Source organism: Crocodylus porosus, unplaced genomic scaffold, assembly GCF_001723895.1.
Source record: "Crocodylus porosus isolate Cpor-Errol unplaced genomic scaffold, CroPor_comp1, whole genome shotgun sequence".
NCBI classification, from domain to species: domain Eukaryota; kingdom Metazoa; phylum Chordata; order Crocodylia; family Crocodylidae; genus Crocodylus; species Crocodylus porosus.
The window spans coordinates 18022779-18050242 of NW_017728907.1; the positions used below are offsets into that span (position 1 = coordinate 18022779).

The 27464-nt window shown below is 47.6% G+C and overlaps 1 protein-coding gene across 2 annotated transcripts in view; it reads right to left on the bottom strand.

The window, feature by feature from the left end:
- Positions 1-27464, bottom strand: part of ASTN1 (astrotactin 1) — a 207519-nt gene that overhangs the window by 43264 nt on the left and 136791 nt on the right. For both annotated transcript variants that reach the window (XR_002100181.1, XM_019530886.1), the window contains exons 9-11: positions 9343-9417; positions 5252-5389; positions 4244-4394 (exon numbers count right to left, since the gene is read on the bottom strand). Coding sequence is in view for 1 of the 2 variants with exons in the window: in XM_019530886.1 (XP_019386431.1) it covers positions 4244-4394; positions 5252-5389; positions 9343-9417 (364 nt within the window). In the remaining variant the exon portion in view is untranslated. The remainder of the gene's footprint in view (positions 1-4243; positions 4395-5251; positions 5390-9342; positions 9418-27464) is intronic.

A 27464-nucleotide genomic window follows, 5' to 3' on the forward strand; every position in this document is an offset into this window, starting at 1 on the left:
AGATTTCTAAGCATACTTCCATGTACAGCACACAGGTGACGAAGAAGCCATCTCTCCATGTACGATGGCAAAGAAAAAATGGAGGTATGGCTGCAGCATGTGCTAGCAGACCCCTGCTAAACCAATCTAGCTAGCACAACAACCAGTGCCACCCAAGATACGTCAGCATCTCTAGGAAGCCTAGGTACATACTCTGCTTGCTAGCATGTGATAAAACCCATTCCACAGCATCTTCGCTTGTGGATAAAGTAGACAGGGGTGCACTAGTATGTGCTTACACTCATATGTTCATTTTTCTATATGGATTCATTCTGTATCCTTTTCTGATTTGAGACCTTGCCTGTGCTTGAGGAAGATGGCCCCATCTTCCTGGAGGCTCGTTCTTGCTAGTGTATGCTCTCCTAGTTAGACTCCAAAGACCGGTAGATAACACTCCAATCTCTGCTTGTCACCTCTCTGATTCCCCATAGGACAACTATTCCTCTAGCAGCTTCATTTACTCTCATGCCTAACCATAGGGCAATTAACTCAGTAGACAGTGCAGTCATTAAAAGGGGCCACGCTGCTCCACTGTAAAGTTTGGCTTCTTGCACAGGAAGATTATCTTTTTCACAGGTCTTTGCCTTTCATGGGTACTTGTTTCTGCCCTCAGGAGAAAATATATAAACAACAAGCTAATTAGGTGGGAGCAATTGACACCAGGAGAGTCCAAGTGTATCAGGAGCAAGCCCTGCCTCTTCAGTAGCATTACAGTTGAGCTTTGGGAGGTTGATGCTTCACTCAAGGAATGAAGCAAACAAGAATGCCCACTAGTATTCTCCAGCTTCTTTCTCTGGTCCAGAAAGTTGCTGTAACTTCAGGATCTGTTTATCCTGGGTGATACATCCTTTTGTCTCTCAGGTTCATTGGGCCCCTGGCTAATCCCTCCTCCCCAACCCCCCAACACACACACACCCACCCACACCAGTTTTTACCTGTGCTCAATGTGATGGACTGTCTTGAATCCTGGCACCATAGGACAGTCTTTGCAAACCTATTATTCCTTTGATGCTGGCTAGCCATAAAGGCTGTGTTGGGGTTGCAATCGTCCCTAAGGGCCCTGTTGCAGCATGCTACGATAGTGCACATTCAATGATGCCAGGATACACAACTCAGAGAGGACCAGTGGAAGAACGAAATCCAAAAGATGGTTACATAGAGGGATATTATACCACCCTGAGTCCCAACGGGACTAGCTGAAAAGCATGGTTATTGCTGTGAGCAAGGTAGACCCAAACCCAAAGGACAGGGTGTACTGTGGAGCACAGCAAGTGCTTTTGGATATGCTGCCTCACCTTGGTGCATCCTGCTTCAGTCACAGACCAAAGAATCTTCACCTGCCCCTGAGTCCAGTTCTCCTTTTTCCTCATTCTCTACCTATTCTCCTTCTGTGTCACCAATCTATGCTGTCACTGAGGGTAGGCCAAGAAGCTGACGCTACAAGTTTTGAGCTGATGTCCAGCCAAGGGAAATGCCATGAGAAAATCAAGGGAAGAACCCTCTAGCCATAAGATGGCCCTGGGGTGGAACAGGCTCCCAGAAGAAGAGGCAGCAGTGCCTGCTGCCAGAGTGATTTAAGAAAAGGGCTGGGAAACCATAAGTAGGATGGCCCCTGGGAAGCTGTGGGGGCTGAGAAGGAAGCCAGAGGGGATCTCTGAGGATGTTTCCATCTCTGACTGCTATAATGCCCCTTGCTGGGTTTCAGCTGCTGTCTCCTTGCTCACCTACACTTGGCATTGCTTCTGCCTCTGAAGAGCTGTGCGTCTGGGAGCAGCAGCCCCTTGGCAGAAGTTTTGGAGGTCATGGTGTGAGGTGTGTTCCACTTTCCCAACCCCATTAATATATAAGTCTTTGGCAGAGTGCTTTTCCCAGAGCTGAGCAGGTGCAGAGCAGACTGGGGAAGGGTGTGAACGATGAGACATGCTTAACAGCTTCACAGCTTGCTTCTACAGCAGACAGATTGCTTCTGCTGCCCTTTGTGGGCGTCTGTGTGTAAAATGGCAAGGGGACGGGGGAGATGGAGGTTTCATCTTCAGGCCAGACAGGAAGCATTTCCCCCACTCTGAAAACACTAAAACAAGGCCCTTTTACAAGCAGCGGGACTTATGTATATGCAGCAACAATGAGAGTATTGGCATATCATGGAGAAAGGGGAGGGATGTGTGGAGATGCCCAGGCTTGCCCCCTTGCCAGTTCCATCATGACCTCTCCCCACCCCCAAATAGGTAACAGGCTACCCCTGCTAGAATACATTCTGCCAACACACGGATCCATCTGCCAGATCCTTTCGACTTCCTGCTTCTGCAAGGCCCTTCAGTCGCGCTCTGATGGAACGGTTCACAATATCCATCCAACGCTATCCTTTTTTCTGGTGTGTGGCAGACACTAAGGCTTCACACCATCACCCATCATCCCCAAGCTGGGGAGAGACTGGCAAAAGTCCTTGTATCCACTCCAGCTACCATGTCCTTCCTTACGGCCACCAGAAACATACACAGGAGAGCCACTCATGAACCTCCATCAGAGGCTATCAAAAAACCAGCTCTCTGCTATGGAACTGCTCTCTCCTTGGTCAGAGGTTGCAACACTTTCTCTGGCACAGCTTCATGGCATGCTGAAAACAGAGTAGCTGCCCTTCCACACACACACCACCCTCCCACCACACTGCGTCTCTCCCATGCCTGCCACAACTGCCATTAGCACTTCTCCTTGTCTACTTTCTCTCTTTTTTCTGATCATTCACCCCTGACTGTCATCTGTCTCCTTATTCTCTCCTCCACCCGTTGGCATGACCGCTCAGCCCTTCCAAGCCCTAACTTGCTCAGAAACTACAAACTGTTTCTCATGAGGGACATCCAGCAGCACTATAGGAACAGAAGGTAGATGGGGTTAACAGACTGCTGCCCATTCCTGCTCTCCTGTATTGCTTCTACAGCTGGACAAAGGTTCAAGGAAGTAAGCTGGAAGGCTTCCAGAGAGTTACCTGCTAATTTACCTGTAGCAACAGAAGCATGTCCACAGCCAAGAGGACCTGGGGTCAACTGCTGAAGCTACTGTTCTTCTTTCCCATCTTGCACTAAGCTAGTGTCCCTGGAGCAGGGAACCAGGTTGGGAAACATGGGCTAAATTGATGTAACATGCACTGCAATAAGAACGACGCACTTTTCTACAAGCTCTGTTGACTGGTGTATTATTCTCCCAACAGCCATACCCCCAAGGCCAGTGCTACTGAGCAAGAGACCATCTCCAACAGCTATTAAATCAAGGTTGGCAACGTTTTTGGGCCTAGTGCCAAAAAATCCCGCAACCTTGACATGAAAGATGGTAAGGTGCTGGGGCAGATGGCAGGAACCCTTAATGGGCTGATGCTTGTTGTGGCAGCACAACCCTAGTCCCTTCCCCACTGTGCTCCCTGAGGCATGTGTGCAGCCACCCCTGGCAATGAGCTGGGCTGGGGCTCTGGACCCTGATGCAGCTGCTTACAGCCCTGTGGCTGCCTGCTCCAAGCAGCCCAGGCTCTGGGCAGTACCCTGCTGCCCACCTTGAAGCCCGGGCTGCTTGCCACCTGCAAACAGCCCAGGCTCTGACCAGGGTCTATGGTGGGCAGCAGCAGCCTACCCAGAGGTGGGGCCAACTGTGGCATGCTGAGAAAAATGGCTTAATGTGCAATGCTCTGGCACATGTGCCAGGGGTTGCCGACCCCTGCATTAGATTGATGGCTACCAGCAGCTCCTCCAGCAGCTCTAAACTTAGACTCAAGGCAAACAAAGAAGCCAACCAAGTTCCAAGACTTAGAAACAGGCTGGCATTTCTATCTACACTGTCCTGTTTTGAGGTGTAAGAATATCTGCAGTTAGAAGGGGGCAGTACTCCCTAGACAGCTTTATACTACTTAATATGACTGTGTTAGCAGAATGCCTGATTCAGACCTCCCCTGGTACTGGCTCCTAGAGAACTGTAAGAAGTAGGGAAAAGCACCTGATGTATGAGTCAGATGCTGCCAGGAGAGCTGAAGTAAAGCTGTAATGCAGGCTCCCTGTCTGCTTATTCAGAACCCTCTGCAAAGCAGTACCTCGTAAAGTGATGGATTGATTTGGTTTCATTCCCCTCCCCTCTGCAAAGTATTCTGGCAATTTCCCTGACTTGTCTTATTGCATAAAAGACAAACAAAACAAGCACTGGCTTCTGAATAGGACACACGCACCACACAACCGGTGGAGTCCAATTTGCGGTCTGAGATGCATCGGAAATTCTTACTGCAGCCACCATTGTCCTTGGAGCAATCCCGAACTGGTCCGAATGAATCCAGGAGAACCTCCAGGCTATCAAAGGAGGAGGAGGTCATCAGTTCTTCCCTTCGAGAAGAGGAAAAGGTACGTATTAAGGAACCTGGGCCCTTGAACATAGTATGTTTCATTCCACTCGTTATAAAGTGTTAATGAGTACAGACACCACAAGACACATTCACACATACAATAGCACATATTTGCACCTTCTGTGATACACAGCTGCGTGGCCATTTCTGGTACAAAAATACACTGATGGCAAGTGTCAATTTGACTGCTACACTCCCAATATGCAACAGGCCCCTCTGCTATTTGCTGGCACATATATATATAATGCATATTACAGAAATTACTGTAAGTGCAAGTGCTTGTAGTTGCAAATGCAACACTCAACACTGCTGAAACATGACCCCAAGAAGTTTCAGTGCTTTGTAGTCTGCAAAAACCATATTAAGGTAACTAGCTTTAACCCCTATGAGCTGACAATCAAGACAGACGCAAGGGGTAGATTTGGAACAATGTGAAAACCAATAAGGAACAAAAAAATTGTCTTTGGAAAGTTAGCTCTGGTGTGTAAGCAAACATGGCACTGGAAACCATGATCTGAATAAGGTACTAAATGCTCTTCAAGAAACATGCATGTAAAAGGTGGTCTGATATACACAATACAGCCCTTATGCAAAGCCCCCTGAGAACAGTGGAGAAACTCTCATCAGCTTCTATAAGTTATAAGGCACAGCCCACATCCCAGATGTCTTTAGGGAACAGGCAGCTGCACTGGAGGAGAACAATGATGCAGACACTGTGGTTAGTGCTATAGTTCCTCCAGTGCCAAACCCTGCCTTGTCCATTTGATCCCCACCTTCCACCCCACATTACTATGTCCTTCTTAGCTCCTGCTGCCTCCAGCTCAAGGACATACGCACCTGACCTCCACTGCATCCTCCATCACTGTCATGTCCGTTTTGCACTTGGCAGAGGGGTTGATGGCCAGTTCAGCAGGTGGAATCACAAAGCTCTTGCTCAGAGGCAGCCACATCCCTTCCCCAAGGGTGTACGTGAACCTGTCAAGCAGCACACAGAGACCAGGGTGAGAACCAATGACTAGGAAAGTGAAGCAACTCCCTCCTACATTCAACCAGAGCAGGAAGGTGAGTGCATGCAAAGACAGGGAACACTGACTGACACTCCTGCTGCTCATTGCAGCAGCTGGATAGGCTTCAGATACAGTTCCAACCCCTGCACCTGCATGGGAAGGAAAACCTGGATATCTACCAAAGTGTTATAAAGTATCTACTCTCACTACAGCTTCATGTGGTAGGTGAGTGCTTCCATTTCCTGGGTAGGGAACTTGGAAACAAGACAGATGAAGTGATATGCCCAAGAAGATCCACAAAGTTGGTGGCTGAGCTAGAAATTGAACCCAGATCTTTGGAGTATGCATCATATGCACTGTCCCTTAGATCTTCCTATCTCCCAAGGCAGGCTAGGTACATCGTGAAAGGGTGCAGGCTCTTTGCTTTACTATGGAGTTTGTAGCACCTACAAACTACAAGAGGCAGTGGAGGGGGGAAGAAGGGGAAGGGGAAGGAAGTTTGAGAAGGGACAGGAGCAGAAGAACACAAATGGTGCATTGTAGTCAATGTGCTAGACTGGACTCTGGCAATGCAGGTTCAGCTCCCAGGTCTGCCAAAGACTGACACCCTGTACGAGTCACTGAGGCTGGGATCTCTAAGCAAGTCAGTGGAAGACTCCAAATACTATTGAAAGCAAGTGACTATTTCCTGTGGAAATCCCAGCCTCAGTCTCTCTAAGAGTTCCTCATCTACAAAATGGGGTTAAATGATTCTTCATGTAGCTAGTTAGATTGCAAGCTTTCAAGGCCAGCTGTCTAAACTGTGCTAAGTGAAGCCTGATCCTGACAGGGGCTCCTATTATATTTCACACAGCAGAAGGTAGGGCAGGGTGGCACCTGAGTGACTAAATGGTTCAGAGGCATGAACTTCTGTAGGCAATAACCTTTGTCAGATACTATGAAGGGAGACGTGCCCCATCTGTGCACCTGGGGAGCTGCAGCCCTGCCTCCCTGCCCCCAAATAAATCAATCCATCAGTGTTCTGGCAGGGAGCTTAAGGGAACAGCGAGAGATTATTCTTTTATTTATTTACTCATTTCAAAGGAGTTCAATCATTCTCTGCTCAGTGTGTCCTAGAGCCAGTGAGATAAAAGCCAGCCTAGGTGGATATGAGCGCAGGAGCTGCAGGAGGGCCAGCTATTCACCCTGACTACACAAAAGGTAACAGCAGTGGGCAGGCGCAAACGCTGAATGAGAAAAACCAGACCCATGTGAGCAACACACTAAGCATGTCAGTACACAGGGGAACATGTCTCTTTGTTCCTTCCACCCCTTCCCATCCCCCAAGCACCCAGATGCTACTTGGATTCAGTACAAAATAAAGGAGACATTTATTATTGCAAGAGCTTCCTCCTGCTTCAGAGCCTAACCCATGCTTATGCGGATAGATATCAGAAGGGACCACTTCATGGGGGCATGATACCCTAAGTTTAGACATCATAGGAGCTCTTACTCAAAAGCAACTGGTGCCCACCACTGGCAAAAACGTTACCCTGGAGTAAAAATGTGCTACTGTAGAGCAATTCCTATGTTCCCCAGCAGAGGGCAACATGACTGCACAGAAGCAGTCAGGGGTCTTAGCCAAGAGCCATTCAGCTAGTTACAGAGATGGAATATCATCCTGTTGCAGAGGAGCAATCACACTCTCTGCCTTGGAGAGACAGCAGGTATAGGATGTTGCTGTTAACAATTCTGCTCATTTCCACAACAAAGGAGAATGCTGGCACTGCAGGTTTTTCCTGCCACCCCAGACAGATCTCTCCTGTAATAGAAGAGGGAAGTTCAGTGTCCATCATCCATTCAGATGGCAGTCTCTGCCGAGCCTGCTTCCTGTAAGGGTTTGCGTGAACACTGTGTCCTCTGTGGTGAGGGTTCTTCTTTTTGGTAATAGTTTCTTTTCCCACTAAGTGAGAAACCTAAGAGCACTGAAGTCCCCGAGGACCATGGGTCCTGAATGCCTGGACCAAAATTCTCCATAGTGGCATCAAATTGTGATATTAAAGAGTAACCTATTTTCCTGCCCTCTGGCACGCTAGCCAATTCCTACTGGCTAGACCACCTGCTCCCCAGACTCTGGCTGAAGGAAGAGACCTAGATGCACTTGACAGGCCACCTGAGCAATGAGACTGCAGAGAAAATGCTGAGACCCACTCAGAATAAAAGCCAAACTCCCACAGGCTGGAGAATCCCACCGAGAAGGGAGCAGCCTATACATAATGGTAGGGGACAGAGTAAGCTCTACAAAAGGGCACCCTGATGCCAGAATGGGTGCAACAGGATGACATGAGTACATCATGCAGCACTGGAGGTGTATGCTTTGTGGACAGGCATATGCTTTGTGGACCCGAGCTGTGTGTATATAGTACCTCCCTCATTCCCATGCTGGAGGCAAACTGTCGCATCCCGCCCATGGCTCCCAGCGGCAAGCCAGCAATGTGACAGCGCACTGAGAAAAAGCAACATGCACAGGATCAATGAATATTCAGGGAGCTAGGAGGCATCATGCTGGGTCCTAGGGGAGCTAAATACTCAGCTAATGAGGTCCCAGCAGTCTCTGGCACCTCTGATTCTGCTGGAGTGGAAACATATGAGATAATTGCCTTGTGCCATCGCTGCTACGGTGGTTTTGAGGAAGCCATTCCAAGTAGCAGGCTCGTCATTAGACGCCAGCTTAGTGTTTATAAACCTTTTTCCCTTCCAGAGAGATGCATGTAAAAAGGTGGGGGAGTAGGAGAAAGATGGAAATGGAGGAAAAGGGGGGCAAAAGTGTGGGAAAAGCAGCATGTCCAATTAAGGGAACAATTACAATAGTTTTCCTAGCTTTTTTTCATTCCAGGTGTTTTACAGAGCCCTACATTACTATTACTATCCTCTTCTTGCCAATGGAGGAACTGAGGCATGTTGAAGGGAAGAGATTTGTCCAGATTCACAGAAGGATTCACTGGCATACAGACAAACAAAACCCAGGCTCCTTTCTTCTACCCACTGCTACCCCTTCCAAGTGCTCACAACCTTATCCAGTACCAGCACGTATCCTCTGCTATTTTTAATCCCCCCCACCCCCCGCTCTTCTTATTTTTCCTCTCCCATCCTTGTGCACACTTGTTAATGCATGCAAGAGAGAAAAAGAGGCCTTCCAGAGGCCATGCCTTGCTAAGGGCAACTCCTGTGGTCCCTGATCAGGCCCCTCTTCCCCTTGGGCCAACCTCAGAAGTGCTTTCTGGGGCAATATTCCATCTTCATCTGGCTGACCTGTATAGGAGTGTCACCTGTGCAATGGCCAAACAGAAAAAAGGACTTCAAGGTGTGGTTTTCAGAATATTTGTGAGCAGAATATGCTCCATGTCCACTGTGGAACAAGTGAGGTCTAGGCAAGAGAGATACCCACCTTGGAGGAGTGTGTGTGTGGAAATGAACCCAGCAGGAAGGAACCTGGAAAGCAGAAATTCCTCAGCACAAGAAAAAACACTTGTGCAACCATGTACTAGGGAAACAGAAGCAGGAATTTTTCCAAGCTACAAAGGCAGGGCTCAGATAGGACAGTAAAAAAGGAATAATGCATGAGCAGAACAGCTGTATGTGCAAACCTAATCAGCTCTACCCCAAACCACACCCTGCCTGCCTTCAACTGGAGACACACGTAGGTACCCCCACAATACCTCACTTCAGTCAGTGCATTAGTGTTTTTAACAAAGCAACTTTGATGTGGCTGAAGAAGATCCTTCAGTCCAGTCAAAACAGGCCACAATGCTATTCACATTTGGCCAAGCAGCTCTCTCCTTCTAACGCTTCCACACCATCACAGAATCGCACAGAAACAAGGAAGGGGATCAATTGTTGGATGCAAGACTGATGCTGGCCCAGGGAATCAAACAAACTTACCTAAATATCTTATCAGAAGGCTGCTCTCCCAGTACCAAGTCAAATCCGCGCTGGAATATTGTGTATGGCCAAGGCCTAGACAGAAAATAAATACATGCATAAATAAAAACCTATGCATTGCATTGTGCAATACAGGTCAAACTGTCCTCACGTGCAGCTATGAATACCAGCTGTGACATCTGCATCTGATGGCTTCAAGATCACAATTATAGTCTGAGGTGTACTCTTTGTACGCCTACAGGTCACTTCCTTGTTAATGAAATGCAGTGACTCCGGGTGCTCCTCTTAAAGAGAACACATCAGCACCCTACAATGTTTTCTTGCACAACTGTGGAACACTGATTGACCAACACCATAATGCAGGGTGCTGTGGAGGAAAAGAGAAAAAGAGGCAGATCCAAGAAGAGCTGGGGAACCAGTATCAGCACTGGATGGGGCTTCAGTTGACACAGTGCACAAAACTAGCAGAGTGGAGGAGGGTTGTTACAGCATCTAAGGTGCCCCAATGGTCACAGCGGCCTCGGAACTGACTTGACTTGATTTGATTGACATGCGCTCCCAGGAAAGACACCTACCTATGCTGGGCTTTTGCTGCCTCTATCCCATCCCAACACTGACCTAAAGTGAACCCCTTATTCTGATAGCAGAGAGCAGATCTAGACTGGACATTAGGAAGAACTTCTTCAGTTTGAGTGGCCAAAATCTGGAATGTGATCCCAAGGGAAGTGCTGCTCTCCCTTACCCTGAGGATTTCATAGATTTAATACACTTCATAGATGTCAGGGCGGGAAGGGACCTTGGAAGATCATTGAGTCCAGCCCCCTGCCCAAAGGGCAGGAAGTCAGCTGGGGTCATAGGATCCCAGCAAGATAAGCATCCAATTTGCTCTTGAAGGTGTTCTTCAAGAGGAGGTTGGATGGGCATCTGGCTGGGGTCATCTGAACCCAGCACTCTTTCCTGCCTATGCAGGGGGTCGGACTCGATGATCTATTGAGGTCCCTTCCAACCCTAACATCTACGAATCTATGATCTAGCCACCAGCTTTGAGCAGGCAAACCCTTGTGCCTGCCTGAAGCCCCAAAGACTTTAATTTAATTGCACGTCTTTTTATCTTGTATGACTAAGCAGTTTAAAAAGAGGTGGGGGGCGGCTCAAGTGGCATTCTCTGTGCCATCTTCCATTTTACTGTACTGCAGGCAAAACACCAGCACATTTGAGGAATCATTTAGAACTTTCTCTCCACTACCAGACCATGCTCTGCAATCACGGTTGCACAGCAGCACAGTCCCAGCTTTTTTGCTTCCCACCCATTAGCCCAAATAGAACAGGGGAAAAAAATTTTGAATGACACATTTTCTTGTTGATGAAAATAAATAGATTTGGGCCAACCAAAATGTTTTGGGAATGTGTGACAAATTCCAATTGTTTGGGGTAAAAAAATCCCCAATAAAATCTGCCCCTCGTCTCCCATAAAATCTTTTCAATCCAATGTTTCTAAAACAAAATCTTTCAGTGTTTCATTTTGCAAGAATATCTTGTAGTTAAACTTTAAATTTAAAAAATCCCAAACTAGAAAGCTAAAGCAATATTTCCTTAAGCATATGCTTGACTTTTCATTCTGACATAAAATTGAGAATTCACATTTTAGCTCCCCCAAAAATGTATTTTTTTCTTTATAGATTGTTTTGCAGTTTGCTCGGTCAACTGAAACAAAGAAACAATTGCCACACGCACAGCTCTATTCCGCCCAAAACTTACATCACCATGTATCCTTCACAGTATTGCTTGTTCAAAATGTCTGGACTCTCCAAAGAGGGGAAAAAGCACATAAGCAATAAAGGAAGATGTCCCAGTTAGAGCATAAATCTGTTTCATTAAAATTCCTGGCTAGCAGATGCTCAAAGGCACCCAACAAAAGTATTTGTGCTCTGGCAGAAACAGCCTTGATGTTCAAGGAGGAGTAACATAGCAGCACACACTGTGTTATTGATTTCAATATTCTTTGTGAAGAGATGCCTTGACCTTTAGAAGGCTCATTTATGGCTACAAACAGAGAAGGGGTTGAGCCAAATGGTTTGGTCTTGTCAATATAATGAAGCAAAATCCTGGGTACCTCTACTGTGAGTATTTTTTTTCTTGCAGAGCCAAGTGTGGTGATTTGTGGAAAATATAGAGATTTATCAGCTGGTTTAGATCAAAATCTGAGACTGTTTTAAGGTATGAACAATGAATAACATATTGTCCCTATAAAATATCCAGCATGGGGGTTCAAATAACAAGTGCCTGATGCTCTCTTACTCTCCTAGTCAAAGTGGCAATATAAGCCCTCCTAACTCCTCCCTTTCTGAGTCAGGAAATATTGGTTTGCAGGGAATTCCTGTAGTTTGCTGCATGGAGTTGCAATGAGGCAGAAGGCTTGGCTCTGTGCCTCCAACGGATGTGGGCTTCTAGAGTCCTGGTCTGCAGGGGCACTTTTCCTCAATTTTGATTTTTCCTGCAGTGCCACATCTACCAATCCTGAACCTGGGTGGACCTGAACCTGAGTCAGGGCAGAAGCAGGCATGGCAGCCCCATGAGGATGACTCTCCACCCTGGTGCAAACCAAGGATGCTGCTGTTCCTCCCCTGTTCACAGTTCTCTAGGGGCTGGCAAAAGATATACTTACTATCAGTGTTTTGGATAGAGAGGAAGAGCAAACTCCCCTCTTTCTGGATGAGATAACTAAAATCTAAAATCTAGCCCTGTGGACACATGTGTCTCTACAGTGGGATCCATATGATATATACCTGAAGAATAAGGATTCAAATCTGCTATCCATATAAACAGAGCAGACTGGTAAAAAACCAAACAACCCTGTGCAATTCAGAACTGTGTTCACAGAGGATGTGTCTATACGAGACACTTTAAGGAAAGTGTCACCATCTACACATGCACTTAATATGTATTAGATTAGTCTAATACGCCATTTGCTGGTGCTGACAGAGACAGGTACTAGAAAATGGTGCATTAGTTTAATGCGGCATAGTGCACATGTAGACACTGGCTGGGAGCAATTTGCTCCTTGTCAGCTCAGGCAGCAGGGGGCACATCTGCCAAGTTCCAGGGAGTGGGGGGAGCTGTCCTGGAGTGAAGGACAGCTCCTGGCCATGCTGAGCTCAGGGTCACAGCCCAGCTTGACAGCACTGGCTTGGGGTGACGCAAAGTGCCCAAGCAGCAGCAGCACCTTGCTCTCTGTCCTCACTTTGCTTGCAGGCAGTGGAGGAGGTCAGAATGAACTTTCTGGATCAGTCTATCATCAAGAAAGGTAAGGAGGCATCTGCCCACTCAGCAGCCTTGGACCCTGCTCCAGTCTCTGGGGCCAGCTCTCGGTGAGCGCCATCCTCTGTGTCTCGAGGTTGCCCTGCCTCTCAAGGAACTCAGCCGAGGGAGAGCAGCAATGAGCCAGGATCCCCCAGCCCATACCCCAGCTCTTGCCAGTGCAGGGCAAGTTAGGACCTGCAACATGACTTGGGGAATCCACCTCTCCCTGCTGACAGAGGAGGACAGGGCATCTGGGGGTGCTGTGCTGTGCTGTGCTGTGCTGTGCAGGGATCTGCCAGCCCTGTGCATATCTCCTAAGGCTCAGATCACACCAGCATCATCACAGACAGGGCTCGGGAGTTGCTGAAGCGAGGCTTCACTGCAGTCCCTCAGGCCAGGAGTGTGTAGCCCAGCCCCAGCTCAGCCCCCCCACCAGGAAGAGGCTGGCACTGCCCCTGACCCCAAGTCCACCGCCTCTTCCATGCACAAATTGTGGGGGGGGAGGCACACACACACACACGCCCTCCCATTCCTCCCCGGAGGTGGATGGAGCAGCAGGGACACAACCCCCCTCCCAACACATCCTGTGCCCCCTAGATGAGCCACCCGTGGCTCTGTCCTGCTCCCCACCCCAGCCCCAGGGTCCCATTCACTGCCCTGGCTGAGCAGCACCCCCAGCCTCAGCCTCAGCCCCTACCTCACTCCCTCCCTCACTGTAGGGACCTTGATCTGCCCCCCAACACCCTTTATCTCCCCCAAGCCTCTTGCCCTTCACTGACTTACCTGCAGGGTGCTGATCTGCATGCTGCCTAGCTGCATTTCTGGTCATGTACATGGTGGCTGTGCACTTACATGTGGTATCTGGGGGCACCAGCCAGGAGGCATACTATTGCTGAGCAAGCAGCAAAACCAGAAGTACATTTCTGCCAGCACTTCCAGTTTCGTGGCTGGCACTTCCAGGGGGTGCACGGCCAATCTCAGGGGGTGCATGTGCACCTGCATGCACCCCCTACACATTGCCAATGCATACCATATTTATCGGTGACATTATTGGCTACACTAGCCAAAAAAAGCAGATAGCTGATAATGTTAATTTTCCTTTTATTGGTGCCAATCCAATATGCGACCAATATATTGGTGCACCTCTAAAAAAATAATAATAAAGGACTGAACACATGGATTTAGGAATCAAGTTTAAAAAGAGTTAGATAGATGCATCTTGGCTAAATGTCAGTAAGGGAGGATATAATAGCAGTAAACAGATTAGAAGGAAGTGTAAACACAAACATCCAGAAGAATTATTCAGGCTGACAGGAGAAGTTAAATTAAGGACAGAAAAAAGGGAAAAAATGGATTAATAACAAGAAAGCCTTCTTGAGAGTGGGGTCTTTGAAACCTGCTATAGTCTCTCAAGGGAAGTGAAAGAAAAACTAATCCTTTGGACAGTAAAATGGCCTGGTCAAAGCACACAAAACATGTCTCCCAAGAACACAGGCTCAGTCTAAGTCTAAGTCCTTATATCCAATTCCTACGATGCTTTAATAGATTATATGGCTTGACAGACAAGCACTCAATGGGATGACAAGCCATGTGGCATGTGGGTGCATCTCCCCTTGCAGTGGTACCGAACTAGGTGAAGTCACTGGCCAACCCATTGAAAGAGAACTTGGATTGTGGATGGCGTCCTTGATCGCCAAACACAGGAAACACAGATCACCTCCAGGGACAGAAAACCAACCTATCTGCCTCCTACAAACCAGACCAGCCTTTGGAGAACCTGCAGAGCATCCCCAGACCTGGGAAGAAGCAGCATCAGGGCAGGAAGCCTTTCTCATGATGATGACCTCTCCACCACCGTATACCTGATTTTTAAACTAGAGAAGAGGTATTAAATTCATCCCATGTCCTGAACTGGATTTGTGTTGCACAGCTCCTCATGGGCCAGACCTATGGGGCAAATGGTGACTGCAGTGAGGTAAGCAGCTATGGACCAAACATCGATTTGCCTCAGCAGAGGCAGTACAAGCTAAAATTGTTATGGGGTAAGTAGCTGCTGGGTAAGTGGAATTGTGTTAGCACAGCCCTTGCTTGCCCATCCAGCACCATGGGTCATATACAGTGGAGTCCTGGCGACCTAGATTCTGAGTGTAGGCCCCATCTCAGCTACCCATGCCCCCCACCCCAAAATCTCCTGGCCCACCAGTAGTTCAGTGAGCTATATGGGGTGGCTCTGCAGGACAGATCTGGTTCACAGGATGCAAGTTTGACACCCCTGAATTAGAGGAAGCAGCAGGAGTCACCTCCAATGGATTCTGGATCAGGTTCCCAGCCTCGTATCTCCGCTCTTATTCCAGTACCCTTCAGTTAGGAATCACGTCCGAGAGAAGTGAGCTTGGAGCTGGACTAAGTTTTCCAATCTGCTTCATCATGTTAGCCCTGAATGCAACTAAGAACACTAAACATAGATAAACATTTTCCCTGACAGATGCTAAATAAGTGCTTTGTAGGAGACAAAACTCAAGGAATTTCTCTGGGGGCAATTTCAGCTCTATTGTGCAAAGCCTTTAATTTCTAATCTGAAGTTGTTGGGTCCTTTTAGCAGCAATAAAAAAAAAAATTCTGATTGCAGGATTATATACCTCCATCTAATTTCCTTACCGGGCCACAACAGGATATTTATCAAGAGTCCTAGAATTGGAGGATTCCATTCAACTCATAGATCAGATTGCCTTGAATAAGGAAGGTGAGCTTTAGAACTAAAGGAATGCATTCTGCGCGTCTCATTGGTACCCTGAATATTTCACCATCTACAAGATGTCAATACTCCCACAGATGGTCTTTATTTTTCCTTCTCAGGAGTGCACCAGAGAGGGAACAAAAGGCGAGGCCTGATATTGTTCCATAAAAATACTGGCTGGGAAACCATTATAAGAGCAACACTTTACTTTGAGTGAATTTTATGTTGTGAAAGGGCTGGATTGACAGCCTTAAAGCCTGGATTTTTCTGTTTATCCACAGAGTGGGCAGCTGCAATGCGGACTTTCCAATGCTGGACAGCCAAAAAGGCCCAACAGCCTGGATGGGTACAAAGAAACATCTGTATCTAGGCCCATCAAATCTTTTGGTAAGGAGGAACACAATGCTAATTTGCCTGAACTTGGTGCTGATCAGGTAAACGCATTTTTCATCTTACTTTTCTGACTAGGCAAATTGCTGCAATTTCTGGACATACCTCTATGACAGCAGAAGGGAGGAGAGTAGGTCTGTAAATGAGAGGGGAGGGAAAGAAGTTTGAGTATCCTTTGTTGCTGGTAATATCTTCAAATAAATGAATACATGGATTGGGATTTTTAAAGGAATGCTATGGGAGAGAGATGCCTAACTCCCACCAACATAAATGGGATATGATCCTTGCACTCCCTTAGGCTTCTTTCAATATGCATATCCTAATGAATCAATCAATGAATAAGCCATCCCCATTCTTTATTTCTATCTATCAGTTAGCACCTTCTCTAAGTACCCTGTAGAGCAAAACGCTTCCTGGTCAGCCTTTGGCCAACACCCTCCTAGATGCAGAAAGGCAAAAATGGTGGTGCTGAAGCAGGAAGCTGCTATGAAAGCAACTCATCTTAGAACACTCTTAAGGAAGCAGATGGTAGGACAATCCCAAGTTTTCTATGTAAATACCGTATTTTTCGGACCATAAGACGCACTTTTTTCCCCCCAAAAGTGGGGGGAAAACGAGGGTGCGTCTTATGGTCCGAAGGTGTGTGTCCCGGGGAGACGGGGCGAAGGAGGGACTCGCTGCCGCGGAGACTGAGGCTCCAGGAGGGGAGCCTGCAGGCGGCTCCGCACCAGGCGGGAGCGCGGAACCCGGCGGGGAGGGGCCGTCCGCCCCGGCGGAGAGAGGGACAGCAGCAGCAGCCAGACCCAGGACCCCGAGCGGAGAGTGGCGGATTGACCCAGAGGAGGAGGACGCCTGCCATAAAAACTGGGTGCGTCTTATGGTCAGGTGCGTCTTATGGTCCGAAAAATACGGTATGTCCATGTAATAGGTGTTTTATTTCTGTTCCTGCTTCAATGAAACCCTCCTAAGGAATAAGACAGACTGTTCCATCATGCATCTTGCTTGTTTGGTATTTTTTTGGCTTCAGAGCTGAGTATCAGAGATTTCATCACTCTACATGTCTCTGTCTTTCAAACATTGTCTTTTGCCTCCCATTGTTCTGCAACTTTGTTTTGCTCCGTCTTTCTTCCACCTTTTACTATTTCTCTTTCCCTTTTTCATGATCACTGCAGGCTCCATGCTGTTCTGTTTTTGTTGCTCTTAGTAGGCATTTCAGTTGGTTGGTTTTTACAGCTCATAAAAGAAAGAAAGAGAGGCTGATCAGCAACAGCTTAGTGACTGATCAAACTGGATTAACTGTGCTAGACATGACAGCCATCATCTTTTACCAACAGTTCTTACACTCAGGTGTGAATATGAAACTTGCAAAAGCAAGAGATTGACACAGCTGCCACGAACCACACAGGGTGTGCCAGACCCTGGACAAGCGCCCACTTCCAAAGCTCTGCCAACCCACTTTGATTATGGTCTTCGGTGCCCCCTGCTATCTCATCCCTGACTGCCATTCACACCTCGTTAGAAGGACAATAGCCCAAAGCAAAGGTTGCCTAAAACATCCGAAACTCATTACCTGATGGAAAAAAAAAAAATCCCTCGTCTCCAGACTCCAGGAAATGCCTGGCGCTCTAGTCTACTCTTCCCTAAATAAGCATTTCAAGTCCTCCTTTGTTAGAAAGAAGCAGCTTTGTCTCCAGAAATCTCTGCCTTTTTGCTTTACTTCTTCTAGGTTTCTTCTTTTTTCTACCAACCCAAGTTCTTCCCCCCCTGATGAAAAGGGCTAGAAGGGAGGAGGGAAAACACCAGCGAGAGGAAAGTGTGTTCAGGGTAAAGACAGTGGTAATTTAATGGAGAATCTCCTATAATTGCCCCTACAAAGAAAAAACCCAGGGCTGCAGGAGAGAAGGATAAAGAGAAGGCACCAGGAAGTCAGTCTGCATGAATGTGGCTAGGAGCAGAGTGAGGTAGCTACTAGCACTCTGAGTCTGAAGTCAGACAGAGCAGGGCAGGGTAGTACCTTAGGGCACTTACACACACGCAGGGAGCCTGCTCATCCAGTGAGTCAGAGCAAACTCAGTTAATCAATTAATTGAGCCTGTTAGAGCACATAAATGGATCCGCTCTGGCAGCCTTGCATCTCACATGTATCACCAGTGTAGCGCACCTCTGCACCAAGAAAACGGTGGTGGTGCACTCTGAACTAAAACACATTCAATGTGCTTTAGTTCAAACCGCACCGCCACCATTTTCTCAGTGCGGAAGCATGCTGCACTGCTGATGCACATGACATGTGGGTGCTTTTAATTAGCTTGCTAATTAAAAGTGCCCAGCGCCACAGTGGGACCACATCTGAAAATGCCCTTAGAGACTACTAACTGGTTTAGAGTCATAAACTGACATAGGCAACAGCCTATGCTAGGTCGTCCCCTGTGAAAACGTATGCCTCTCTGAATCAGTCTTTAAAGTGTCTAGAAGTGTTAAGCTGCAGGCTGGTAAAAGCTGAAGTGAAGCTCTGTAAGCAGTTGATTTAATAAAAAGTCAGTTTGTTTCATATGTTCCAAGCAATGGTCGGTGAGGGAGAGCACTGGGCAAAATCAAACAGCCCAACAGCCCCTGTCCCTGCAGGCTGGGCTCTAGCCTGCAGTTCTTGCTGGGAACCCTTCAGGGGCTCAGTGTAGCAGACTGCCCTACTTTGTGAGATACGGGATCTACTGCAGGTAGTCACACAACCCTGGAGCTCCGTGTGGCCACGTGTGACTGCTCTCTGTGGGCAGTCGCAAGCTCCAGGGGCAAAACTTGTTAGTGAAATTTCAAAAAGCATCAGAATAACTTCAGAAAAGTATACTGAAATTTTTAATCGCTTCTTTTTCTGCACAAGCCAGAGGGTGTCCAGGAACAGGACACATTTTCCTAACAGATCTGATTCTCCTTAGAGCAAAAATTCTTGACATTTTTTTTTCTTCATTCAAGAAAAAGTGGCAGCTAGTCCTGACAGTGGCCATTACCTTTTGCCTAAAAGGGGGGCAAAGGGACTATTGTTTATGTATCTACTTACTTCACAGTAGAGCTAAGGGGACCCAATCCTGGATCAGGACTGCACTGCTCCAGACACAAACACTCGCCTGCAAAGAGCTTATGATCTAACGGCCTATCTACATGTAGTCTGGGTACACTTGGGGGATGTGCCCTGTCCTCTGATGACAGGGGTGGTGGTCAGGCAGGGTGCTGAGGAAGAGGTCAGTTACTAGAGTGGCTTCTTCCCCTCCCTATAGAGCTAGGCCGAAACCAAGTACTTAACTATGTACAATTTATTACAAGAATAAACACAAGAACTTAAGATAAAAGAGAATATTTACAAGGCTTAACATATAATACTATATATAATATTCCACAATTCACATATAATACCAAATCTGAACCAAATAACTTACAACCTATACAACACAATTAACACATAGGGATATTAACCTACATAACCCAAGTAAATGAACAATAATATTTCTTTAAACCTTCACAGATAACAATACCAATATACTTATTGAGATACTAAAACATATAAACCATATAAACCCCCTTAAAGAATGCCCCTAGCTGTATAGCCCTTAACACAACAACCTCAGAGTAGGGAGTGCTCTCAGCACCTCCGGGAGGGGTTTCCCTGAAGCCCCGCCCCTTTAGGGCCCTGGGACATGGACACGCCCCTCCCGCAATGGAGGCTGGAAGTGCCAGGCCCTCACCCATGTCAGCCTGCCCTGCGGGGCCTGCTTCCCCAGTAACTCACGTTTCCTCTCTGAAGAAGTAAAGGCTCATCCCCTGATGGCCTATCCCATGAGAGCATCTCCCCAGCGGTCCCTTCGGCTCTCCTCGATGGCCCGGCACCCCGCGCTGGGCACCTAGGGCTCTCTCTGTCTCTCTGGGAGCCAAGCCCTTGCAGGCTCCGACTCCCCAGTCTCACACTAAGGGTTTTCCCCTTTCCCGGGCCCTGCTCTGCGCACCAGGGCATTTTTAGTTAAAGGGCCAGTCATAGAGATGCTCTGGTTGGTTACCAGAGTAACCATGTAGGCGAGCTCCCCAGGGTAATTGTCTCTGATATGTCCTCCCTAGGAGGTCTATATGGAGCAGTTTCTTTTTGGTATTGGGTGGTGGAACCGGAGCGTGCTCCATCCACTCCATGCATTGACCTGGTATTGCAGTGCTTCCAGGCCCGGTGCAAAAAAACAGGAAAAAAAAAAAAAAAAAAAATTTTTAGTTAAAGGCGGAGCCGCACTGCAGCGCTCCGGTCACTCGGCCTAGGGCCGGGGCTAATGTGAGCAGCTGCGAGCTGCTTCCAAGGCAGTTCTCTGTGCACTGACCAGCACACCAGGTGAGGCCTGAGCAGCTGCAAGCTGCTCCCAGGGCCAGCTTTCTGTGTGCCAATCTGTGCACCATGCGGGGCCCCAGCAGCCTCAAGCTGCTCCCAGGGCCAGTTCTCTGTGTGCTGATCTGCACACCGACTGCCCAGCCACTTGCTGGGTTTGCAGGCTGAAGCTGCTCTGAGCAGCTCCTAGAGCCTGATCCCCATGCACTGATTTGCGCACTGCTGAAGCTCAAGCAGGGTCCTGAGGACGGCCATCTCCAGAGCTCCTTTCTCCTTGCTGTCCCTCATCATCTCTCTCCAGCATGCTGAGCATGCTCCCCTTTTATACTCTTCAGGGGCTCCACCCCCGCCACCCCCAGTTCTCCAGACCTGGCTGGCGCAGTTCCAATTCAGCTGCTCCTTCCCCCTCCCTTTGGAAAAGGGTGGGGCACTGCTTCCCTTGTGCTGCCCCCAGATTGGTGGGCAGGCTCCACCAATCAAACGGCAGGCCCTCAAGCCTGGGACTCAACCCAATCCCCCAAAATGGAATCCTGCTACACACACACATGCTTTAAAGAGCATTAGCCATTAAAGTGTCACTAAAAAACCTGTACCTTTTAGTTAATGCACATTAAAATAGACTAATGCTCATTAAGCATCATTTAAAAGCTGTGGGCACTTTTACATGTGCTCTGGGGGTGGGGGGAAGCAGTGCTTTAATTACAGCAGCTCTTGGAGCACTTAAAGCACTGCAGCATCTTGTGTATCAGCATTCCTGTGCTTAAAAATGGCATCAGAGGCCTCTGAACTAAAATTTGTTCGATGAGCTTTAGCTCAAGTACCCCCACTGCCGTGTTCAAGTGTGGGGACACTATTACACGAGACGCGGGAGGCTGCTGGAGGACAGTTCTTGCCAAGCTCCACCAGACTCGATTAATCAAGTCTGCTCTGACACACTGTAATTGCAGCGTGTCAAAGCAGCCTCTGTATTTGCATACTGTCAGGCCTGCTCTTTAGTTAATGCATATTAAGACAGACATGCTAAAATGCATTTTCTTAGTACCTCACAACAACGGCCATTTTTACATCTGCTGTGGAAGGTCCGTGGGAAGCTAATTAAAAGCACCAGATCATCACATGTATCAGGGTCCCCTGCACTGAAAAAGGGCAGTGGGGCACTCTGAACTAAAGCTCACTTCATGCACCCATCACCATTTTTCAGCACGTGATGCTGATGCACATGACACAGGAGGCTGCTGGATCATGGTAATTTCCATGCTCCAGCAGACTCGATTAATCGAGTTTGCTCTAACGCACTGCATTTCCACACTCAGACTTTACTCTGATCTGCCCTAGGATCTTTTGTCCCCCCAGTGCCTCCCTCTTTCTTCTCAGGCCACTTAGCCACAGTTACAACAAAACAGTTACAAAACTATAACCTTAACCTGGGGATAACGCTGACCCAAGATGTAAATTGGGCACTTTTACATGTCCTTGGGGGGGCGCTTTAATTAGAGAGGCTCCAAGAGCCACTCTAGTTAAAGCGCTGCAGCTTCTCATGTATCAGTGTCCCTGCATTTCAAAATGGTGGCAGGGGCACCTGAACTAAACTCATCTGGCAAGCTTTAGTTCAAGTGCCCCCACTGTCATTTTGAAGCATGGGCACACTGATACACGAGACACGGAGGCTGGCGGGAGCATGATAATTACCATGCTCCAGCAGACTTGATTTCATAGATTTCATAGACATCAGGGCTGGAAGGGACCTTGGAGATCATCGAGTCCAGTCCCCTGCCCCAGGGGCAGGAAGTCAGCTGGGGTCAAAGGATCCCAGCAAGATAAACATCCAAATGTCTCTTAAAGGAGTCCAAAGTAGGTGTTTGCACCACCTCTGGTGGCAGTCTGTTCCAGGCCTTTGGGGCTTGTACAGTAAAGAAGTTCTTCCTTATGTCCAGCCTGAAACAGTCTTGGAGGAATTTGTAACCATTTCACTTTGCCATCCCTTGGGTCACTCTGGTGAACAGGCGTTCCCCCAGATCCTGATGTGCACCCCTTATATACTTGTAGGCAGCCACCAAGTCCCCCCTGAGTCTGCGCTTTTTCAGGCTGAAGAGTCCCATATCTCTAAGCCTCTCATCATAGGGCCTGTTCTCCTGCCCGCTGATCATGTGCATGGCTCTCCTCTGGACTCTCTCAAGTTTCTCCACATCCTTTTTAAATTGTGGAGCCCAGAACTGAATGCAGTACTCCAGCTGCGGCCTCACCAAGGCCGAGTACAGTAGGAGTATGGCATCCTGGGATTTGCTTGAGAAGTATCTATGGATGCAAGCCAGAGTTTTGCTCTCTTTACCAGGTGCAACATCGCATTGATGGCTCATATTCATATTGTGGTCAATCATGACCCCCAAGCCCCTTTCAGCCGTGGTGCTAGCAAGCATATCGCTGCTGAACCTATAAGCATGCTGTGGTTTTTTTCCCCCCAAGGTGGAGTAACTTGCATTTTTTTGGTGTTGAACACCATCAGGTTTTGGTCTGCCCATTTTCTGAGTCTGTCTAGGTCAGCCTGGATCACCAACCTATCCTCAGGCATGGACACTTTACCCCAAAGTTTGGTGTCATCGGCGAACTTGGCCAGTCTGCTTCTGATACCAATGTCCACATCATTAATAAAGATATTAAAGAGTATAGGTCCAAGGACAGAACCTTGGGGGACCCCATGGGTCTCAGCGCACCACAACGATTGACTTCTGTCGATTGCCACTCTCTAGGTACGACCACAGAGCCAATTCCCCAGCCAGTGGACTGATGCAGCCGAGGCCACGGTTGGCCAATTTTTCCATGAGATGATCATGGGATACCAGATCGAAGGCTTTTTCAAAATCAAGATATATGACATCAATCTCTTCTCCTTGTCCAGGTGATAGATCACCTGGTCATAGAAGGAAATGAGATTGGTCAGGCAAGACCTACCAGCAACAAACCCATGCTAGCTATCCCTCAGGATGTTGCCATCAGCCAGTTTGCCAAGAATGGTCTCTTTGATAATTTTTTCCAAGATCTTCCCCAGGATAGAGGTCAGGCTGATAGTTCCCCAGATCTACTTTCAATTATTGATCAATTATTGAGTCTACTCCAACACACTGTAATTACAGCACATCAGAGCAGCCTCCTGGCTCATTTATAGGCACCCATTATTTCACAGGGAACTAATCAGAGAGCGGTCTCTGACCCCTCCTGCCAGGCCTGGACTGCCATCTGCCCCTGCGGGTGAAAAGGACATAAAGGTGTCCTGCTTACAGAACTATTTACAGGAAAGCCTGCCCACACCAAGCCCCCAAGGTGTTCCCTACAAGAACCGCAGGCCAGAGCCCACCCCCCAGCCTTCTTTGTCACGCAACTCAAATACAAACCATAGGACTCCACAAGGGCGGCCATGGTTGACAGCCCAGAGCTCGAAAGTTTGAGGGCACAGCAGAAGTGCTCACAGAACAGCCATGTCAAATTCCAATGAGCCTGTGAATTCTGTTAAATAGGATGTCAGAAGGACACAAAAAAGGAAGGAAGCAGATTTTGGAATGGGCTCAATATGCCTTTTGTACCAATAGGCCACCACAAGGTGGTAAAGTTCACTCTGTCCCAGAAATCATGCCCCAAGCCAAGGGAGTATAAAAAGCCAGGCCTGAAATTCGGACAATAATGGATGCATGGGAGCTCAGAGTGGGAAAGAACAGAAAAAAACCATTTGGCAGCCCCAGCTTCAAGTGAGGTTGGGCTCAATAAGCTCAACAGTGTCCTAATGGCCCAGCTGTTCCAGCAGTGCTTACAGCTCTATCAGATCGCTTTACTGCCCTACTCAGGCCTCTGCCTTTCTTCGATCTTTCCGTTTGGGCATTTACACTGTCTGCAGCTTGGCTTTTTGCTTTGCTCCTTCTCCCCACCCCCATTCTCTGTTCTATCCCCTTGCTACCCTTCCCAGCCAGCTCTTTATCAAAAATGCTAATGCAGATACTTGCTCTCTGGGATGCCTGCAAATCTGAAAGGAGAACTGGGGAGAGGGAAGAGGGGGTAGATGAGTAGTTTGGTAAAAGGATCTGAAAGACAGAGAAGCTTTTATCTGGCTATACTTCAGTCTCCTAAAGCTGAGAGACGCAGCGGGGAGTGGAGAGAAGCAGATATTTTAAAAAATGGAAAGGAAAGAAAAGGACTTAGGCAGGGGAAGTACTGTCCGTGTAACTTCATCCAGATGCCCGTGTCTCTGGCTCCTCTGCTGTTTGTAAGCTGGCAGATCTTAGTTGTGATGTTGTGTGTGTCTGTGTCTGCTTGGATCAGAGGGAATGAGAGAGTAAGGGAATGCAAAAGGAAAAAAGGAAGTCAAGTAGGAAAGAAAAAAGGGAAAGGCAAGAGAAGGAGGGGGAGGGATGGAACAGGAGGAGGAGCCTACCTACATATATATTTCACTGATGCCCATTAGGTTATTGAAACTGAAAACTAGGAACTTTGCAAATGCCTGGGGAGATGAGGGAGCCCACAGAAAGGACTGGCTAGTTACAAAGAGGGGCTTTGGAGATAAATTCTAAAAAAGTCTGCTGATGGTAAACTATATTTTCATGTGCTAAAATGGCCCCTAAGCTCAGGTAGCATTGCAGAAGTCCTTGGCCTTTCTCCAACCTCAGGGACACCTGGAAATCTTTAATCTGGGTGCTGGTAGTCTCCCAGTCATGACCAGGCTTCAAAACTTGTCCTGCTATTTCATCTTCCTCAGAGCCTGACATAGGAGGCACTAGTGAAAACATGCTAAATAAGGTCGGCCCACACAGATCCTCAGAGGAAGGGAGACTGGGCTAACAAAGGGTAAGAGCCAAGGGACACTTCCCCCAGTGAATGGGGCAGCCTGGCCCAGAAGACTGAATTCTTTCAAGAACCAGATGCTTCCTGCTCAGGAATGAAAGAGCATCTCCTGCATCCCCTCCTGTATCACATTTCGCTGCAATCTACCCTGCACCTAGCATGCCTCCTGTGAAGCACAATGCAGGAGGCCACTGAAAACCGGGTAAATTGCTGTGCAAACTTGGAGATACCTGTTCTGCCCCAATAATAAAGGCCTAGTTCATCTAGCCTTAGTACCAATGCCATGGGCTGTGCCTGCCAGCCTTGCCTAGTGCTGGCGCAGATGCTGTCCGTTACACCTCAGTGCCAGACATAGGCACCACATGCTGAGCCCATCTGCTGCATTCAGCTCTTATGCCAAAGCCCCCTTGCCTGCCTCACTGGGCCCAGCTGCTGATATCTGCAGCATTAGTCAGTCTTAGCCAAATACCACAGCCCACTCTGCCCACCTGCCATGTTTACCCCTGGCTTAACTCTCCTGGGGAAAAAAATCACTCTTCTCTACCTCTTTGTGGTATACCTTTCTTCCCATCCTACCCAGACACAGAAATCACAGCAAAAAGCAAATGATCTCTCACTTAGAGTCTAGGCTATAAGTGCCAATTTACTCATCTCCTTTCCAATTAGAGACTTCCAGAGCAAAGTAAGAGAAAACAAGATGAGAGGAAAGGCCTCAAAGTGACACATCCTGAGGAGAGGCAGGAAAGATAAAGGACAGGAGAAGAGAGAACCCCGACAACAGGTAATTTTCCCTTGTCATATCTCTTCTCCCATGCCGCCTGGCAACAGCAAATGTCACAAGTGCTAGTAGATGTCACAACCAACAAGCTGCCAATGGATGTCACAAACCACAAACTAAAGCAGGGGGCTTGTCTTATACTAAGTTAGGAGTTCCCAGCAGAAGCCAGGGTAGATTTGCACCTTATAGACTAACCAAAGTATGTATGTATGTATGCATGCATCTCAAAAGATTTCATGGGCTGAAGCTCACTGTAGTATCCAGCAGCCAACAACTGTCAGCCAATGAGGAGAAAGCCAGCTATTACTGGTATAAGAAGACACGAGATTACCAAATGGTGCCTTAAGGAAATCAGTGTTTCTACCCTCTGAGCCCGGGAAGTTGCCATGTCTCTGAAAGGATGCCATGGAACAATCTTGGATGCAGACATCTGCTCTGGCCACAGGATGAAGTCTGCAATCTGTCCAGCTACTGTGGGTTTTCCTGACCTTTTTGTCCTTTGTTACAGCCTTCAGAAGCAAAAGACAAGTTGACCTCTCTCAAACCTATGGATTAGAAGAGAGGTCAGATGTCTCGGCTCACCCTGGCATCTGAGGACAGACACCTTCTCAGCCAAGAGGCAGAGAGAGAGACAGAAATCACCAGGACCAGGCATCTTCAAATTGCTTCCACACTGCTGCCATTTCTGCCTGCTTCTCCTCCCTGCTTTGACGGCAGCACAAGCACAGCTTTGCACTGGCTGGAAGCTATGCCCAAGCTGCAGCCAAAGGAAGAGGGCAGGAAGAGAGAAGTGGCAGTACAGACATAGTTTAAAAACACCTAAGCCCGGTACAGTTCCTCACTGGCTTGAAGCTGCACCCATGCCACAACTGAGGAGCAAGGGGCTGGGAGAAGCTGCAACAGCATGGGCATAGTTCCCAACTATGGACTGGAGCCAGGAGGGCAGGGAGAACCTGTCTGGCCTTAGCATAGCTCCTTGTTCTCCGGCCCTGATGCCAACATGGACAAAGACATAAGTAAAGCCCTCCAGCTCTGCAGATCCTATCCAGTGACTCTGATGTTGCAAACTCCTGGGTTATTACTACTTTATTTGTAAGAAGTTGATCTCACTAGCAAGAAGAAGTTAATATTTGCAGATCTAGAGAAGACTGCTTTCTAAATGAAAGCATTAACAAGCACTAAAGAATCTGAAATGCAGCTCATTAAACACACATATACAGGTATAAACATCAACTGCAAGGGGACATAAATAGCATAGAATGGATTGGTTCAAAATAGTTTTAATAAGTTAAAGAGCAGTTTGCAACTTGAGATGATTAAATGGGTGTGCAATTTACACTGAATACTATTAAAGCGGTATTCTTTTTTTAAAATAAGACAGTGTTTAAGGGATTGGGATACATTAAAGGTGTAACATTACTTTGATATGGATCCCAACATATTACCAAACTGCACTGCATGGTAAAATTAGATGTCACTGAGTTAACTGAAAACAGTGAGTTAGCCTCACAATCACCATAATAAAATCAAGCTAGTTAGCAATAAATAAATCCAGAGAATTTGAATCAGGATTTACGTGCAGGCATCATGCTAATGAAACAATGCAGAATGCCATCTCTACATGTCAACCCAAGAGTATTTTAAGTTTTGGACATAAGATAAGGGATAAGACAAACTCTACTAAGTACAGAAACTCTCAATCTTCAACATTTTTGTAATTAGATGTTTAAATACCC